At 32.5% G+C, this 19,509-nt stretch overlaps 1 protein-coding gene across 3 annotated transcripts in view; it reads left to right on the top strand.

The window, feature by feature from the left end:
- Positions 1-19,509, top strand: part of LOC143244287 (proton channel OtopLc-like) — a 62,172-nt gene that overhangs the window by 12,524 nt on the left and 30,139 nt on the right. For all 3 annotated transcript variants that reach the window (XM_076488665.1, XM_076488666.1, XM_076488667.1), the window contains 2 exons: positions 8,778-8,929; positions 17,239-17,461. In XM_076488665.1, coding sequence (XP_076344780.1) covers positions 8,778-8,929; positions 17,239-17,461 — 375 coding nt within the window. The remainder of the gene's footprint in view (positions 1-8,777; positions 8,930-17,238; positions 17,462-19,509) is intronic.

Below are 19,509 nucleotides of genomic sequence, written 5' to 3'. Positions count from 1 at the left end.
TTATAAAATGAACTTAAAACATGCCTGAAAATTTGTGTTTGGCTACGGAGAATAGAAATTGTTTTCCACAAGTATAGTTTTTTTATGTTGAATTTCGTGGAAAGCTACACGATGGCTATCTGCGCTAGCCGTCCTTCATTTAGTGGAGTAAGACTATCAGCTCTTGGGTTATTATTTTGCCAACGAATAGTGGGATTGACCGTAACGTTATAACGCCCCTACGGCTGAAAAGACGAGCATATTTGGTGTAACGGGGATTCAAACCTGCGACCCTGGGATTACGAGTCGCACGCCCTAAAGACCTGACGATGCGAGGCCTGATTACTATAAGTGTTTTATTTATTGTTTAACATAAGAACAAGGTGTTATTCCTTCATTCGCTGTTTAATATGATTCGAGAGGAATCCCAGAATAAGTGTAAATTTGCCAAAATACATTTTGTGTAGCAAACTGTCTATTATCTTAAGCTCTGTTGCATTTAAAGGCACGTGCATTTTGACATTTTTATTGTTTTTCTATGCTAAAACGTAATATGCACAGAAAATTTGAAAGTTTTTACAACATCTTTTAAAAGAGGCCCAAACACCCGAACGCTTTTGAATAGTTCACTATTTTTCTTCGGGAGAATAAGAATAGTGAGATATTCGAAGAGTTTTAGTTTCGGGTATCTTTTAAAAACCATTGCAGCATTTTATATGTGATTCCGTGTGTTGACTTTTTAATCAGAATTTAAAAGTTCTATAGATATTAACTAAGAAGGTAAAAAACAACTGGTAAGCTGAAATACGATATGTGTTATGTTTTGCCTTTTTCAAATTTAGTGTTCATTTAAAGTTTTTTTTCTAGTTAACATGTCAAAAACTGCTATTACATTAACAACCTGATTTATTCATTTATTTGGTTCGGTGTTTAGAAAAAGAAATAAATTGAAAACACGAGACAATTATTTTAGCTAAGTGTTATTATTTTAAAAATATTATCATTATTTATATTTTCTTTTATATCACGCAGATTAAGATATATGCTTTTATTTTGCTGTTTTTATTTCTCTTTTCTTGTTACTTCGTGAAAACAACGCCCCCCAGTGGTTCAGCAGTATGTCTGCGGACTTACAACGCTAAAAACCGGGTTTCGATACCCTGGTGGGCAGAGCAGAGATAGCCAATTGCGTAGCTTTGTGCTTAATTCAAAACAACAACAACGTGAAAACAACTCCATGCCCGTATGATTACATATTGTATGATAATATTTTGTTTTTCTATAAGGCGCTTCTTTAAAAAACAAGTAACATTATTAAAAAGTTCACATAGACTACAACCAGAGCGTATATATATATTGTTTAACCTACTGTATTTATTCAGTGATCACTATTTCATATATTTTCTCCTTATCTAGATAGATGATTATTTATGAATGTAGCTTTGTTGGCATGTCTAATTACACTGCAGAACAATTGTTTTAAAAAGTTTTGCTTCCTGTAAAGTTTTTGCTGATTGTAACAGGTACCTGGTGGGTATGCACAAATATAGTTTTGGTTTTGCTTCATCACGTAGGAACTCTGAGAAATAAACAATTAACTATTTACTGGCAACAACGTATTTAATTGCGTTTATATTTCTAATACGCTGTTAAGTTCAACATAATTAAAAGTGTTTTGCTCCTGATTTTCGTTTGTATTCAATGTCCGGTGCATCACGTTGCAGTGTCCAACAGTAGTCAGCAAGCATTGATGGATTCCAGTTGCCCTGATATCGTTTTCCCATTGTAGCAAAACTGAAGATTTCGATGAAACGGTACTTGATGGGAAAATTTGGATGTGATTTTCATGCTCAGCAGCCAAAAATCTATAAGGAACACCTAACAGTGTTCAAGAAGCAAAAACTTTGTTGTGCAGTGTGATCAATCAATATGTTTAAAAGTTTAGTTGGAAATAGTAAAGAGAGGATGCTTACTTTCGACAAACATCTCAATGAGATCTGTGAGGAAAAGTGAAAGATATTCATTTATATTGTAAAATGACAATTTTTGAGTGTTTATATCCATTCTTTTTTTTTCTTTGTATTTATGATGGTAACGTAAAGTCAGTATTAATTCGATCGAGAGAATTAATACAATTTAAAAATCGGTATTTGTTTTCTTTACACTAATGAACATTTTACTAAAGCAAAGAACTGAACAAAACTATTATAAGCATATTGGATACACCTGAAGTAGTGGACAGAAACTGTTATAAGCATGTTGGATACACCTGAAGTAGTGGACAGAAACTGTTATAAGCATGTTGGATACACATGAACTATGGGACAAAACTATTATAATCATGTTGGATTACCTTAATCTAGATATAACAGTAAGAAGAATGTGACGTTTCTTCTATGCGATGACCCCTCTTGGTAGTTAACTGTATTGTAACTCAAGTAATAAAGATTATTACTGTTTAACTGTATTGCAACTCATGTAATTTAGAGTCCCACTCTTGCATGATACGATTCCTCTCGGTATTGTAACTAACTTTATTTATTTATTATTAAGCGTCGTCGATGTGGAACTAATTCTCAGTTTTTCACTTCTAGGGTCATTTCTAATCACTGCTATTATTTTTTAATTTGCACAGTTAATTCAGGAAACATTGTGTTTGTCATGTGATATTGTTGTCATACAATTATTTAAGAAGTTAATAACAGCTCGAATATTTATTTAAAATCAAGATGTTCTTAAGGTAGATTATAAAGGATATAAGGTATAGAAATGATGATAGACTTGCATGTTTGAGCATGGTTGAAAAAAGGTTGTTGTTGTTTTGATTTAAGCACAAAGTTATACAATGGGCTATCTGTGCTCTGCCCACCACAGGTATCGAAACCCGGTTTTTAGCATTGGAAGTCCGCATACATACCGCTGACACACTGGAGGGTGCTTGCTAAAAAAGGAAACAAGGCTGTAATTTATATTGGGCATCATTCATACGTGATTGAATCAAGTCACTATTACCTACTGTACGAGTTAAGTGTGTGCATCATTCACACTTGATTAAATAGAGTTAATATCACTTACTGTATGAGTTAAGTGTGAGTATCATTCACACTTGATTGAATAAAGTTAATATCACTTACTGTATGAGTTGAGTGTGAGTATCATTCTCATTTGATTGAAAAAAGTTAATATCACTTACTGTATGAGTTAAGTGTGAGTATCATTCATACTTGATTGAATAGAGTTAATATCACTTACTGTATGAGTTAAGTGTGAGTATCATTCATACTTGATTGAATAGAGTTAATATCACCTACTGTATGAGTAAAGTGAAAAACGTAATAAGTAAGAATAATTGTTCATTGTCGTGAAACGTTTCATTCACAAGCTCATTCTAAATGGTATATTTTCTTTTTGTTTCTTGTGAACCACACCACATTACGGTGTTACAAATACCAATTATTTGGTAACCTACATGCCAGCTACTAATCTGTTGCTGTTTTCAAATTAGTCCTGAAAAGAACTAAGTGCGTAGTAGAGGCTGGATTCGATCATAGGGCTGCTTGTAAGATAAGCTGTTTACTTCTCCTGTTAGGGAGGGAATCAAGTGAATATTGTTATTTTTTGACGGATTAGCTTAGGCTGAGTATTCATGATAAGTACTTTGGAATGAATGGCGACTGTCTGTTGGGACAGTTTATCAGAACAAGAAACTGCAGCAACTATTCAGTTTAAAGGAGAGGGCGTTACAAGGGTCCTGTACCACCTGGTATGTTCGAGAACGTTTCCATTCTCCTTTGCCCCACTCGTGAAGATCACGATAAACTTGCTATGGAAGGTCGGAGTTTTTTAGTTATTGTGAGTTTGAATGTTGTTCCTTTTATAGATCTGGTTTCAAAAATATGCGACCGAGACAAAGAGGTGACAAAGTAAAAGGATGACGGAACGATGACAGTCGGTGGTCGGTGTCCAGAAAACGTACCAAACATCTCGATGTGTACGCGTTTATTTATAAATATGTATACAAACATACATACATATATAAATAAACATACACATATATACATATATATATATATAAATAAACACATACACACATTATTTGTGATTTTCTTATAAGGGTGCATTTATAATATCTTGATGCGAGTTTGATGAACTGGTCCTGTAAAGGAGACATTTCAGTTTATGATTCACCGAAACTGGTAGAATGTAATTTAGTAATCAGAGTGCAATTTTGATAAACTTGTTTGGATGTTTTATCGTCTTAAGTGTTGTTAAGTCGTCGTGTTACATGTTGCCGCATTAGTACACTCGAACAGAGGTCTAATGTATGCTCTATAATTGTTAGAATGGTTCTAGCTGCGCATCCATTGTTGAGTCTCTAATGCGTTTTGGAAAATTCATTCTTTGTACTAGTTTTGCTGACAATATTGTTAAAGTGTTTCCTTCATGATAGATTCGGCATGAAACTTAAACCTAGTAATTTAATGGTGTTCTAAAATTGATGTTTGTATTGTTTTACTTTAGTTTGAGGTTATTGAATTTATTAACTTTTTTAAGAAATGAGATCGCTTGAGTCTCAGCCTGGTTAAGAGCGACTCACCCACCACTTGTTGCACAACTGTGATACAGTGTGAAGTATTGCTTGAAGTGCTCCATACAGCTATGTCATTGATATATTGGGATTTTAAAGTGAAGTTTAGGAGGAAAAAGAAGGATATGTCGTTAACGAAAATATTGTAGAGCACAGAGCTAAATACTGACCCTTGGGATACCACAGCTATTAAAGTGAAGTGGTTGGAAATTGTTTCTTGAATTTTAACTTTATCTTTACGGTTTATGATAAAACATAATGTGTGTTTTAAAAGTAAGGCCGTTATGCCATACTGAATCGAATGCTATTTGTACATCAAGAACGGTAGCAATGGTGGTTTGTTTACGAATATAGCCTTGGTAAGCTTGGCTAGGTGATGTATTATTTGCCTGTTTCGTTGACATGAAATGATGCTATTGGTTATAACTTTTCCATTAGTTTATGTAAGGTGTTAAACAGACAAACTGGTCTTGAGTTATGGGGGTTAATGTTGTCATTACCTTCCTTAGATATTACTTTGAATTTCGGGGTAATATCCAAAAGTTGCATATTATGACTAGGTGGCTTAGATTTTGTGCTTTATGTTTAAACTTTTTTAAGTTGTTTTTAATCTCCATCATTGATATTGGGTATATAGATTTGAGGAACGGTTGGTTTGGTTGATTTCCACTGGGAATCGAGGTGTAAAGATATCAGAGTTGTTATATACGATGTGGTTGATGTGGTGATAGTGAATTGATGCGAGATTCGGTGTTACAAACGTGTTTTCAAAGTATTCAGTAAAAATTCAGCCCCTTCGTTGTGGCTGTAGTGTTGTTGTATTTGATTGATGGTATGTTCCTACTAGATTGAGTATTAGTTAGGGATTTGACCTTACGCCAGAATGAGGCAGGGTCAGGGTGAGAATCGTCGATAGATTGTTCCAGTTCTCATCCTATTGTAGTTTTGATTCGGTTATTGGTACTATTGATCATAGTTTTAGTTCGTAATTAGTTGGTGGATTTCGGGAGTGAGTCAGGGTTGTATATTTTACCAGGTATTGTTTATTTGATTGCATCGACTATAGTGTTAGTGATTGCGTGGGCGTAATTACATACGTCGCTCTCGTGGGCAGCTTTGGGTCTAACTGAGGGTAAATGTTTACATTGAGGAATAACCAGTTGGTGTGAGAATATTCATATATTGGTGATTTGTGCAGTGTTATGTTTCTGCGATCAGGAAAACGAACAAGGTTATCAGATGATGGTCGCTAACGATATTATCAGCTTGTCTGACTAAAGAGATATGAACTACTGATAGATCTTCAGTGTTATTAAGATACATATGTGTTATGTTGTTGGTATTTAGTGTTACCAGGTTATTGTTGCATGAAAATTTCGTAGTAGTGTGTCAATAGTGCCGGTTAAGACACAATTAAAATCTGTGTGCTTACTGTTGAGGTCGCTAATGGTAATATTATTGGAGTAATGATTGTATATACGTTGAAACGTATTAATGTGAGGTTGTTACTCGGTGAAATATGTATATTGGCAACTGTTAGAGGTGTAAGAGCGTTGGTGGGATCAATTTGATAAAGTATTGCTTCGTTATTATCAGATAATGACAACTGGTTGAATATTACTTTAAGATATTTATGGTACAACATCATGATACCTGACCATCCCTGTCTATGAGGTTTAAACTATTCTTTTCCCGACATACTAAAATTACTTTGTTCCTTACCTATAATTTCATAAATACTAATGATATTAGCATTAACTGACTGACTTAGCTGAAATAATTCATATTTTTTATAAAACGTAACTCTCCCTAAATATTAATCTATAACAGTATTTATTACCACCAGATTTTAGAAATAAGTGAGGAATAAAAATAACTTTTGGTGGCACTTATTCCGGATCTGCGGTCATTTAGGATTTTAGTCAGCAGGATTGGATTGCATACCTCAGGAGGCTTAGCGTAATTAAGCTGTTGTAGATCTTTTATAGTATCTTGGTCGATTGTGGAGGACGCGTTTTGATTGGTTGTTTACCTCTGGTTCTACAACAGGCTATTGCTGCTCGTTCCAGTGTATTCATCATTTTTATTTAAACCGAGATATTCAGGTTTTACTGACTATGTTGTATTATCAATTAATAGGATGCCAAATGTGTTTCTTTTATTGTTCTCGTGTGTGATTAATATCCTATTAATATTTTAATGCATTCGCTTCTTGTTGGTTTGATTCTCCACTGCAATGAAGTCTATATTCTGACTTTAATTACAATAGTCACATAATCATTTTCAGGAAAAAATGTAATACAGAGATTATGGTAGCGTGTCTATAATTTTCTCGTTTCTCATTCTAATAGTTCAGTGATTTTTTTCTATATTAAGAATCCCAAATGCATTCACATGTAAAGGTAACTATTTATTTACAAGTACAAATAAGATAGTAATGTGTGGCGCCAGGTAATTTCTTTAAAGCAACAAACATTTAAATTTGATCACACCATAATAAGTCTCCGAATTTAAAAAGATCAGTAACAGTAAGAAGAAACACTATCAAGAAATAAGTTTGTTACTAGAAAATTCGTTGACAACTGACCAAGAAAAATTATAGTTTAACGTGATTGAAAAGATAATATACTGTGTCTAAATTGGTGGAGTTACTCAAATATATTGCGCAAATTTTATTACGAAAATTGTCTAATGGAAGTAGACAACCTATCCAAAACTTGTTAATCTTGTACTGTTTACCCGTTATAATCATGAAGATATTTGGTTTAATCCAATATTATGTGGCGGGGGGTCATTTGATTCCGTTATTGTGCATTAAGATAAAGACTGAAATGACTGCTTCCATAAAAGTTCGAATAATTGGGGTCAATACCATGTCGTTATGTTGTCAACTAGTAAATCTGACTTTGTATCGTAACTGTAAAATAAAAAAACAACAACATAATGTTGCATGTATCATAACCGTCAATCTGGGCTTTGAATAGAAACATTTATCCACAATTAGTAGAAAAAAATGAATTGTTCACTATTATATTATGAGTATAGACATAACTTTAAATTCTAGTTTTCTCAAAAGAAGTCCAAACAAGCTGTTTAGTACTGTGCGGTTAACTATAGAGCAGAAGTTACATTATTTATTAACAGTTCGTCCCTCTTAATAATTTAAGATGCTCTCAAAACGTCAGTACTAAGTACTTTGCTATAGCTTGTAGATTCCCAATTATGATGTTATATAGTAGTCAATACAAGGTTTTAGAGTAAACGAAACAGTCATTTGACATAACATGTCCACAGATTGTAATTACTGACTTCAATACACTAACCCGAGATAATTTATTTATACAATTTTAAATAATTAAACAGTTAAAACAGTGCCTATTTTATCCAGAAAATTGGGTCTCAGAAGAAGCCAACATTATGTCATAAATTATACGAAATGAATAACCAAAATTATATTGAATATTAAATACAAATTCATCATACAATCAAAGCTAAAGAAAAATGGGTGTTCTGTAAATTTTGATTATAAAGTTTGGCTTGTAATAAAGTTTTGCTTCAGATGTAGTATTTACAGTATAGCATGACTAGTGATTACGGGAGTTTTAAACAACAACATTTTACCTACGTTTTAGTAATAAGCATAATATATCTGTGTAGTTCTATAGAGTGTGATGATCACTCATGTAAAATTCCCTGTGTGCCTTATTACATTTCCTAGTATATATATAGCATTAACACAGTCATAGTTTCAGTAAATCTAATAATCCTGATGTTATGAACTTGAAGTCGAGATACTTATTTGTGTTTTTATACATTTTATTAACACAGTTCATGTATTTGTTTGCATGTTTTTTTAATTTAACAGCTGTTTACATATGGAATACTGTGGTGCTTCTACTGGTGTGTACTAATTTAGGAAAATTATTATAAAGCTCCATTATATCAACATTTTTCTGACATCGTTATCTTCAGACTTAACATTCCAAAACCGTATTACTTGTTCTTTGTGAAATATTAAAAAAAAACATTTGTTAAAGATAACTGAAGGTCATGTGATGTTGGTGTAATCTTAATTTTCTAATTTTACTTTGAAGAATTAATGTATTTTGTTTTATTCATAAAAATATTAATCACGATTCTATGTAAATATATTCTGTAAATTCGTTTGATTGCGTGCCAAAGTATTATTTTCTAACTTCTGGCCTTGCAGTTGGACAGGACTGGACACATGTAACTCTCTCCCAGAGGTTACTATATCCCCAGAAAATCACCAGCCAGTGCTGAAACGTTCTGTTTCCAGTAACACATTTAGCATGCCTGAAATAAACGTAGAAAGTATTCCAGTACGTCTCGCCAAACAAGGTAAGTTGATAACCAAAACTTCAATGTAAATCATATCAAATAATTCTTGAAAATTTGTATCACGACCGATAACTTCCATCTACAACTATGTTTTGTGAAGGTACGCTTAGCTTACTCTAACAATGTTTGTCCACTAATGAATTAATACTAGAAATCTGTATATAATAGCTTTTATGTAAAATTTTCAGTCTTTTCACGTAATTCCTGTTATATCAAGTTTAACAAAGCTTACGTCAAGTGAAATTCAAGGAAAGCATAGTAATATGAAGCACTGATATACACTATTTTTACTTTTAATATTGAATATTGAATTTATTTTGTTTTATTCATAAACATATTAATCACGATTGTATATATATATTGCAAATTCATTTCATTGAGTACCAAAGTATTATTTTCAAACTTAACTTCTGGTCTTCCTTCTATTTAGAGTTTTTAGACCCTTCTTCCATATCCACATATTTATATATGCTCCTTTTATTTGTATGTATAAAGAAAACGTATGATCAGTATTAACTCCTGATCAGAGCCATATATGTACTTAGAGCAAATTTTAAAATCAGTCGGGTAATAAATACAACTAACTGAATATACTGTTATTGCTTTCTTACTTAGAATGCTTACCAATTTAGAGAGGTTGTCAAACAAGGTGTAGTGTTCATAGTTACAAGTAATAACGATTGCAAATACCGGTATATCAGAAATTTAAGTTAATTGAGCCAAGAAAAGAGAACTAACAACAAAGTAAACGAAACCTTTATTTTTTTAATTAACATGTCAAAATGCAGAAATCACAAAGTAATGCAGTAGAAAAAAGCATGGTATATTCTAGAAAGTGAAAGCTGTCTCTCGATCTTATTGACAGGACTTTTCAGAACTAGCTCCAGAAAGAAATACTTATAAATATAGAGTCAAGTTTTCCCAGAATGCATTTTTCAGTTGTCACTTATATCATCTGTTTATTCACATTAATAAAAATATAAAAGTCAAGGGGTCTGATACCACTCAACATCATATAACTGATGTGACCAGGATACTCATTAGTATAGGGGAAATGATCTTTCACAATATCTGACTAGCCCAAGAATAAACACTGTGCAATCAAAACTGAGTGTCTAAAACCTATAAGTTAACACATGTTGATTGAGAAGTTTTTATGAACAAGAAAATGTTCCCCTTCGTTATGTGATATGCTTCACACATCAAGGTTCTTTTCTAAATTACTGCGAACCATCTGTATGCCTGTAGAAACTAACTCGAAGTTTGAAATACATAAGAAATAAGCCCTTCAAAATCATGGTGTATGAATACAAAACACACATAATGCAAGAACATATAACTTTCCATCTATGAGATATTTATGTGTGTATATATATATATATATATAGAGAGAGAGAGAGTTATAAACTACTTGTTTTAAACCTTCTAATACATAAGTCATGCTGTCTTCGTCGTATCTCCGTCGGCAAGAAGATTTTTGAATTGAGCAAAACGCCTTATCGGCAGTAGATATGACACAATACATGAGGGTTAAAATGTTATTAGAATACAATATTATAATTTTGAAAATCTCTAAGAGACTAGATCAAGAATGTATAAGTTGTAACGTAATATCTTATGAGAAGTATAATTAATTTCAAAAATGCTTCGCCAGCGCCCTCAAAAGCCGCAGTTGAATTTCTATAAAGCAGGATTTGAGTAAATTTATCTATAAGACCTTGTTTTCCCATTTTAATATATATATTATTGCGGGGCAGCAATACCAAACGTGGGATGCGCATATACTCTAATTGTGGGCCAGCAATACCAAACGTGGGATGCGCATATACTCGAATGTGGGCCAGCAATACCAAAAGTGGGATGCGCATATACTCGATTCGATTTTATTACTCAGTAGGATCTATACCAGTCTAACCTCAGTTTTTTTTTTAGAAAGGATTACAGGTCAAACATGTCATCAAAAGGGTTTGACCTCCTGAGTACAAAACTGTAATTAAGTCTCAAATCAGTCAAGAGATGATCGAACTACGAGCTAAAATTCTGTACTCGTAAACAAACAATCAAACAAAAAGAGCCGTTATGCTGCGGCTAAATTCTACTTTTGTAACGAATTACCTATGTAAACTGTATTCCAACTATTACAGCGCTCGTTGTATCCCAGCCGGCCTGAAGAACTACAGTTTGTCAAGAATACATATTACGGAAATAATGTGATGGAAATTTTATTATTCTTGAAAATCTCTATGGGAGTAGCTTAAAAATGCCATGTTAAAAATATAACAGGTCTAGTGTAATGTCTTATGATAAGTATAATCAACCACAGCAGAAGAATATTCCTTTTGATTTAGGCTTAATGAAAATATCACTTTTAGACTTAAAAGCCAGCTTTCAGGAAGACTGTTTTTATGGAACAATGTAACTTTAGTACTTGGAGGAAAAAGTTTTTCAGTTTTGTTACTATCATAATTACGTTTATTCTCAAATTTTATAAAAATTAATTAAAACATATAGGTTTGAAACAAAACATTTTCAAAACCTGTTATAAATGTCAGTTAAGTTTTGTTTTATAATAACATTACTTTAAAACAATGTAACTTAACTGCAAGAAAACTTTATAATCCTGTTATAGAAACTGTGGTCCAATGAAATGGAACTTATGTATTTCAACAAACTGTAGGATTTAAGGTTGTGTGGGCCTAGGGGCTAATAATTTTTGTGGGCCTTATATCCCTTGTAATTTTACATAGAATAAATCATCAATAAACTTCTATTAAGCTTACGGGCCCTGGGGCTGAGCCCCCTCTAACCGTATCTAAATATACAACTGGTTGCAAAAAAAAAAGAAAGTACGGCACTTTCGATGTTGCACATTCACAAATTATAATTTGTAGTTTGTAGGCCTATGAAACATATTATATAATGCCAGTTTTACAGAATATAAAGCTTTTTTTGGCAAAAGATAGGTGTTGGCTCTTTATTCTAGAATTTCTTATTCATTTTAATAATTTAACATAGAACTAAAAGACAATAAGGGACCTTTTGCTCCATATTTGCTGTCATATCCACTAAATTAAACTAAATCCTTTAAATAAACAGCTCAAAGTCGACCCTTATCATTAAATTATTTATCAAGCTTTCCCTTAAATTCCCTTAAAATAATTGCATCTACCACACCCAGAGACAATCTATTTCAGAGCCCAATCACCCTTTGTCGAAAAATAAAACTGTCTTAGCTGGAGATGTCTTATTTTCTGCCAAAATTTATATTTATGTCCCAAAGTCTTTCCATTCTCACTTAAATATGGTTTGGTTATTGGAATTTCGCACAAAGCTGCTCGAGGGCTATCTGTGCTAGTCGTCCCCAATTTAGCAGTGTAAGACTAGAGGGGAGGCAGCTAGTCATCACCACCCACCGCCAACTCTTGGGCTACTCTTTTACCAACAAATAGTGGGATTAACCGTAACATTATAACGCCCCCACGGCTGGGAGGGCGAGCATGTTACACTTAAATATGAAAAAAAGAATGAACAACATTTTCAAGTCCCTTAACAATCTTAAACACTTGAACGAAATCCCCCTAACACTCCTTTTTTGAGAGAACACGAGTTCAATTATCTTAACCTGTCCTTATATGTAATATTTTCATCTCAAGTATCATCATAGTATCCCTTATCTGAAGCCTTTCCAACAAGTTAATGTCACTTCTGAGATAAGGAATTCAAAGTTGATCATAATACTCTAAATGTTTTCTAAGCATGACCTATAAAATGATATTATATCCTCTTTATTTTATATTTGTATTCAATATTTCTGTAGAAACAATCTTAAATACTATTTTATGAACACCACATTTCTTGGATAGTTTAAGAGAATGGTCATCCATATCACCACGATCTTTTGCTTCCACAACAATGGTAAGGTTATTCCTGTCAAACTTATAATTTAAATGCATCTCGTAGCATTTATTATAATTAAAAGTCATCTGCCACTTACTTGCCAACTCACCAAATAATGCAAAACTTTTTAAAAGCAGAAGCATCCTTCACACAACCAACAATGCCCAATATTTTAATTTATTGGCCATTTCTTCATCTATGTTATTGATGTAAGTCGAAAAAAAATACAAAGGTCCCAGCACTGAGTCCTAACATTCTCCTCTCGTAATATTAATTTCACTCGCCTGAATTCTGCTCTTCTGCTTTCTCCTATCTGGCCAGTTTTATATCCAATGAATCCAATCGTCCACACACCTACAGAAATACTTTTTAGTAAGTCTTTTATGAGGCACTTTGTCAAATACTTTCTGAAAATCCAGACAAACTACTTCCATACCTGTACCCTCATCTAGGTAAGTATTAACTTCTTCAAAGAATCTCAAAATATTACTAAAGAAAAATCTTCTCATGTGAAACTATGATGACTAACCATTTAAATTTTAAACTTTATTACATGCCTTCGTAAAGCACCTTGTATCAGACTTTTTAAAACTATTCCCACCACTGTTGTAAGATTAATAGGCCTATACTCATTGGAAAAATTTTTATCACCTCACTTAAAAAGAGGAATAACATCAGCCAATTTTCAATCTTCGATACCGCCCACTGTTCAAGTACTTAGAAAAATAATAACAGTTGGATCATATATTCAAACCTTAAGTATTTTTTAACTCTTGGGTAAATATTAGCTGGCTCGGATGTTTTATCATTTTTAAACTTTCCAACTATTTTGTAACAATCTTAGAATTAATGTTATCATCTGTTTAATCTTATTTTTATCTAGTAACTGTCCAGATTAAGGAACATTACGTAAATCTTCATTTAAAAATAACTGCAGAAAGATTAGAGTTTAGTAACCAAGTAATACCATAATCATCATTGAAAAACGAATTCTTTAACCTACATTAGAGTTGTTCATTAACTTCATGAGTTTCATCTGGTGTTCTGTAACAAATTCTAACTAAAATCCTTCTCCCCTTATAATCACTAATAGAAATCTAAATAGATCTAATTTCATTGCTATTAGCTTAAGTATTCTCAACATAAATAGGCTATGGCTCATATTCTATATAAAAACAAAATTTTCGTCCTCTATTCAATGCTCTATTTCTTATAACAACCAATTATTCTGCATTTCGAAAAAATTCCTTTCGTCGTTAATGTTTACTATAAGCACTTCTGTATGAAACCAAAACAAACCTTAAATGTAGGCCAATGTTCTATAGATTCGTAGGCTTAATATGAAGTGATAAGCTATAATAATTAAATTATCCCGAAGCCTATTGCCAGTTATTCAAATTACATTGAAAAAGCACATCTTCTAGCTAACTCAACATTTAACTTTTGTTCTGTAGATAGAAAGTATCTTATTTTACGGTTTTCGAGTTATTTCTGTTATCAATTTCCTGGTATTATGTATAATTTAAGGTAAATAATGCACGTGGTTAACAATATTTTACAATATAAGATATCATTAACTGTAATCCCTTCTATTGTGCCAGTTAATAAGGGTTTAAACAGTCTTTCGTCGAGGTTGGTGCTTTTGACCACCCCACAACTTTAAATTATTTCAGTATTGTGATTCCCCTTAATAATAAATTTTACTTTAATCACTACACATTACTTATTCTTAGATTCATGTATTAGTGTGAATCTAACAGTTTCAAGTGGGTTGTGGCGACATGTGATTGGTTGGGATATTTGTAAGAACTGCTGTTTGGAAGTAAAATAGTTAATTTTGCTTGTTAACTAATAAGTTATTTATCACTGTAATGATACTAGGTATACGTGCAGAACTCTTTATAAGTGAAAACATTCAGAACCCATCAATGTAATTGACGACAAAGCCTAATATTTTTTTTAATTCATCTCTCTCAGAAAAGCATATATTGCTTAAAAAGATTTACCATTTCAAATCATAAATGAAATTAAAGTGGGTAACATTTTAAGTTTGAGTCTACTCACGAATGGTTTTACTTTATAATATCTTAACATTATGATAAAATTGTATGTTTATAGAAGAAAAACATTTAAAAAAATATTACATTGTAAAATAAAAATAGTGAACCACTCACATATGGCTGAGAGTGACTAATTACAAATGAATGAACACTTTAGTACGAGAAGCATTGTAATTAAAGTGAACGCTCTGGCACTGATCACATTGGTGATGTTTAAAATTTAAGGGTTCCAATGGCACTTTAAGTTGTTTGAAAATCTTCAGTATGTAGTCTTACGTATGGTGTATGCATAGCTATCATTTTTGTGTGTCCAGGATTTAGAACATCCTCAGACGGTACACCTTATCATTTATCTTGGTTTTCTTATTCAGTAAGAGATCACATATAGTAAAGTAGTCAACATGGAGTATGCAGTCTGAAGACGTGGATATTATTGCCTCGGAAGATGTCTCTTAAGCATCTACAAACATTTCAGCCGAACTGGCTTCATATTCAACCTGTACCTGACGAATGAACTGCCATTTTCCCAGTTATGTTGTTACTTTGCAGTAACAATACCAGCGAGTAAGCAAGTCTATATCCAAAGAGGAAACAAGAGGGAAAATGTTTTGTATATTAGTCCAAAAAGAGAAACAGAAACCAGGCTGTACTATGTACAAGTGCCAGCCATCTTCTGACCATTAATCTATTAACACAACCATCATGCTTCCCCATATGCCTTACACAACTCATTCAAAGATCACATCGAATGTTTATACTACAATTTATATGGAAAATAAACATTTAAATAAGAAATTAATATATTTTAACGTCCGTGAAGATATCAGATACAATAAGCTTTCATTTGGTATAACATAAAAGTTATTATCAATAATTTCGCATTTTATAGATAATTTTGCTTGTTTAAGAATGCTTCGTTTCTGTCAAACTCATTCTTTATTAGTATTGTTGGAAAGAAAATTAATTCAGAAGTTTACTATCATTTTCTCAACTTACAAGTATTTTAGTTCTAAAACCAAATTTATCCTTTAAAGAAAATAATGAAACTAACGAGCACTTCATTACATCTATCGATGTAGGCAATCTAGTAAACACCATTTTATTTAATATGATTACATCATAATATTTTAACCAAATTTTTCTTCAGTGTCTAACATTTCTGTTCTTTGGATGTTTTTTATTAATTTATGTTTGGTTTGAATTTCGCGCAATGCTACTCGAGAGCTATCTGCGCTAGCCGTTCCTAATTTAGCAGTGTAAGACAAGAGAGAAAGCAGCTAGTCATAACCACCCACCGCCAACTCTTGAGCTACTATTTTGCCAACGAATAGTGGAACTGACCGTCACATTATTACGCCCCCATGACTGAAAGGGCGAGCATGTTTGGTGTGACGGAGATTCGAACCCGCGACCCTCAGGTTACAAGTCGAGTGCCTTAAGCACGTGGACATGCCGGGTCTATTAATTTATGTAATGTAAAATACAGAAATGAATTGATATGCGGCATCATAATACATGAATATATTATATCTTCGAATGTATCTTAAATACCGAATAACAGATTGTAGTACATACAAAAAAGTGTATAATAAACTTCCTAGTGACCAGCATATGGTACTCATGGCAATTTAAACCAACATCTACACACCAATAAGTTAGAAATTCTCTTAGCATCATGAATTAATTACAAGCACAAATTAGTTCAAAAAAGCTAAAATAAGCTTTTCAGCTAAAATGCGACAAGGGCCAGCGAGAGTTAATAGATATGTTATCGCTTACATCGTAAATTGATACATATTCGATTTGTCACAGAGGTTTTCATGAATCTTTAAAACACGTATATATATTATGATGAGCTACCAACATCATTAGCTGACCTACTGCAATATCATACTTCCGCTTATTGGTTTACCAATTTAGTGTAGCTTACAACACAGAAAAACAAAATCTGGCAATATTTGTAAAACAAGGACTATACATTATCACTTCCTGATTGATCTCCTGTGCTGATCATTGTAGCAACCTTTCACTGTACGTCAAAAAGACATGTGCAGGTCCTTCATGCTCAACAGTGTAGTCTTACATGTAGGTAGTTAAATTTGCACTTAAGAATTACAAGTTTGATAAAGTGGTTGTATATATATACATTTGTCTATATTCATAACAGAATTCCAACCAAGTATTTTTGAAACAAGGACTGCAATTGCAAGGTCCTGTCAGGTTACAGATGGTTTATTCAATGGTTATTCAATTCAACACCAAGAGTCTATAAAAAGTTGTGATTGAAATTTGGTTTGGTGTAAAAAACCCAGTTATGAAGGAAAGTAATAAATTTTAATTTTTTTTCTGCAGGAAACCTATTAAATCTAGAAGAAGGTGTTGAAAAAAAAGACGATTCAGGACTTGGTACAATAAACTCCTTTCAATTCAGCGCCAAGAAACGACTCGATCAACTGACAATTGACTTGAATCAACAATCAATCTCTCGATGTAGCTCTTTTGAAGGATCTTGTACTAGTTTGGCTAACACTCCTACACCAGGAAAGAATACCAAATGTAATTGGCAAAAGGAAGGGTGAGATTTGTTATCAAAATTATTATTTTGGTAAAAGTTTTGTAACTGGAAGAACTATAACTATTACAATGGTCTTATATCTAGATTTCATTACATTATTGATATCACATAACTTTCTTTCAGCATTTTTATATAATTACTCCTTTGATAATTAACATTATATTTTAAGAGTTTTAAAGATTGAAACGAAAGGAGGATGAAAACATGGCTGTGCTTGTTTAAAATTCTTACCGTTACAAATTATTAACAGCATTAAATTTAAACAATATATTATTGTATCTACAAATAACATAATCAACAGAAAATAAGGGACAGTTTGGTCTATCCACACTTTAGAAAAGTAAATATTTAAACCTAGAATTGTTGATTCCTCTCTTAAAACCTTACAAACTGCTAGTCTCCACTACTGTTGATGATAACTCATTTCTTAACCTAATGTACAAAGAGAGACAATCTGATTCCTTAAGACCGTCCTTTTTGCACAGACACTCATTTTAGCAAAGGAAAATTTGTATCTACCACTTATTTTTCAAAAAAATCTTCTATGTCTCTTAAGTACTTGTAAAGTATTGACCTTACTAATGCCGAAGGCAACATAATTTATTAACTCAATCACACTGTTAGAAAAATAAAACTGTTTTAAATGAAACTTAATATATCTTTTTCAATCTTTCTATTTGTATCCTCTTATCCTATTGCCTCCAAAATGAGCACCAAGAAATCAGAGACCTTTACCGAGTCAATCTCGAAAATAATCTTGTAAATTTCAATAAGAGCATTTTTTATTGAAATAAAGAGTTCTTACTTTATCCCTGTAATTCTTCTGTCCTTAGAACTATCCTAATATCCATCTTTTAAATCCTTTCCTATAAATCAATATCACATAACGTATTAATATTATTCCCCGTTTTTCTTCTGTCTCCTTTCAGTCCATTTCTTCTTTCCCAATGTCTTGCTCTTATTCTTTCTATTTTCAGTCTCTTCTCACTTTCTCCATTTCTTTCTTCAGTCTCTCTTCTTTTTATTTCATGTTCTGTTGTTATTTAATCCCCACTCTCTCACCTTCTCCTACCCAACTATCAAAGTCATTCCACAAGGTTATACGGAGGGATTGTGACCTCTGCAATATTTTATCTACCACTACAGCTGTGTCTATGTGAACCTATTTGGCGGTTGTTTACGTAACTTCTATTGCCATTTACCCCGGTATAGTTTCAGATTTTTTAGAGTAGGTGTCTGTGACTTGTTGATAATAAATTACAATAATAATTAAACAGTAAGCAGTTGGTTATCACAGTAGTATCCAAAGCTTAAAATAACACTCTTTTTTTTTCCGTCAAAGTTCACAAAGGCTAACTTTTCTTTATTCTGTTATTACAACACATTTTGTGACACTTTCAATTTATAATCGCTGATATACGTTCTTTATGGTTAAACCCAAAAACATGCAATACAGATCTATTTTACAATATCTCTCACTAACTAGTTTGAACTACATTCTGGAAGCGTATTTATAAATATCCCAGCTGAGGACTAGAACTTTCCATACACTACAATATCTACAAGATATTAAGATGTAATAATGCTCGAGGAAAACTTAAAAGGTTCTAATGATATAACATCATAGTAAAACAATTGCCAATTTACGACACTTAAACCACACAACATGTATATGAATTGCATAGTTACCAGTGGCGGATTTAAGGTTGTTTAGGCCCAAGGGCTAATAATATTTGTGGGCTTTACATTCCATGTATTTCTATATAGAATAAAATTATCAGTGGGCCCACAGTAAGACCATGTGCCCTGGGGCGAAATCCTATCTAGTCCCCACCTAAATACGCCACTGATAGTTACGTAGACAAATCCATGATAAACTACTGCTTTTAAAAATGACTAAACACTTACACTATGCTTAAATTATAACGGTATAACATGCATTTTTTTAAATAAAAAAACTATTCCTGTTACATTGAAATGTAAATTAACATATAAATTAGATTATTTACTGATATCACACACAATGTTACAAATACACCCATATCTTA

This window comes from Tachypleus tridentatus, chromosome 2, assembly GCF_004210375.1.
Source record: "Tachypleus tridentatus isolate NWPU-2018 chromosome 2, ASM421037v1, whole genome shotgun sequence".
In the NCBI taxonomy this organism is placed as follows: Eukaryota; Metazoa; Arthropoda; class Merostomata; order Xiphosura; family Limulidae; genus Tachypleus; species Tachypleus tridentatus.
This window is presented reverse-complemented; position numbering and strand designations above follow the sequence as displayed.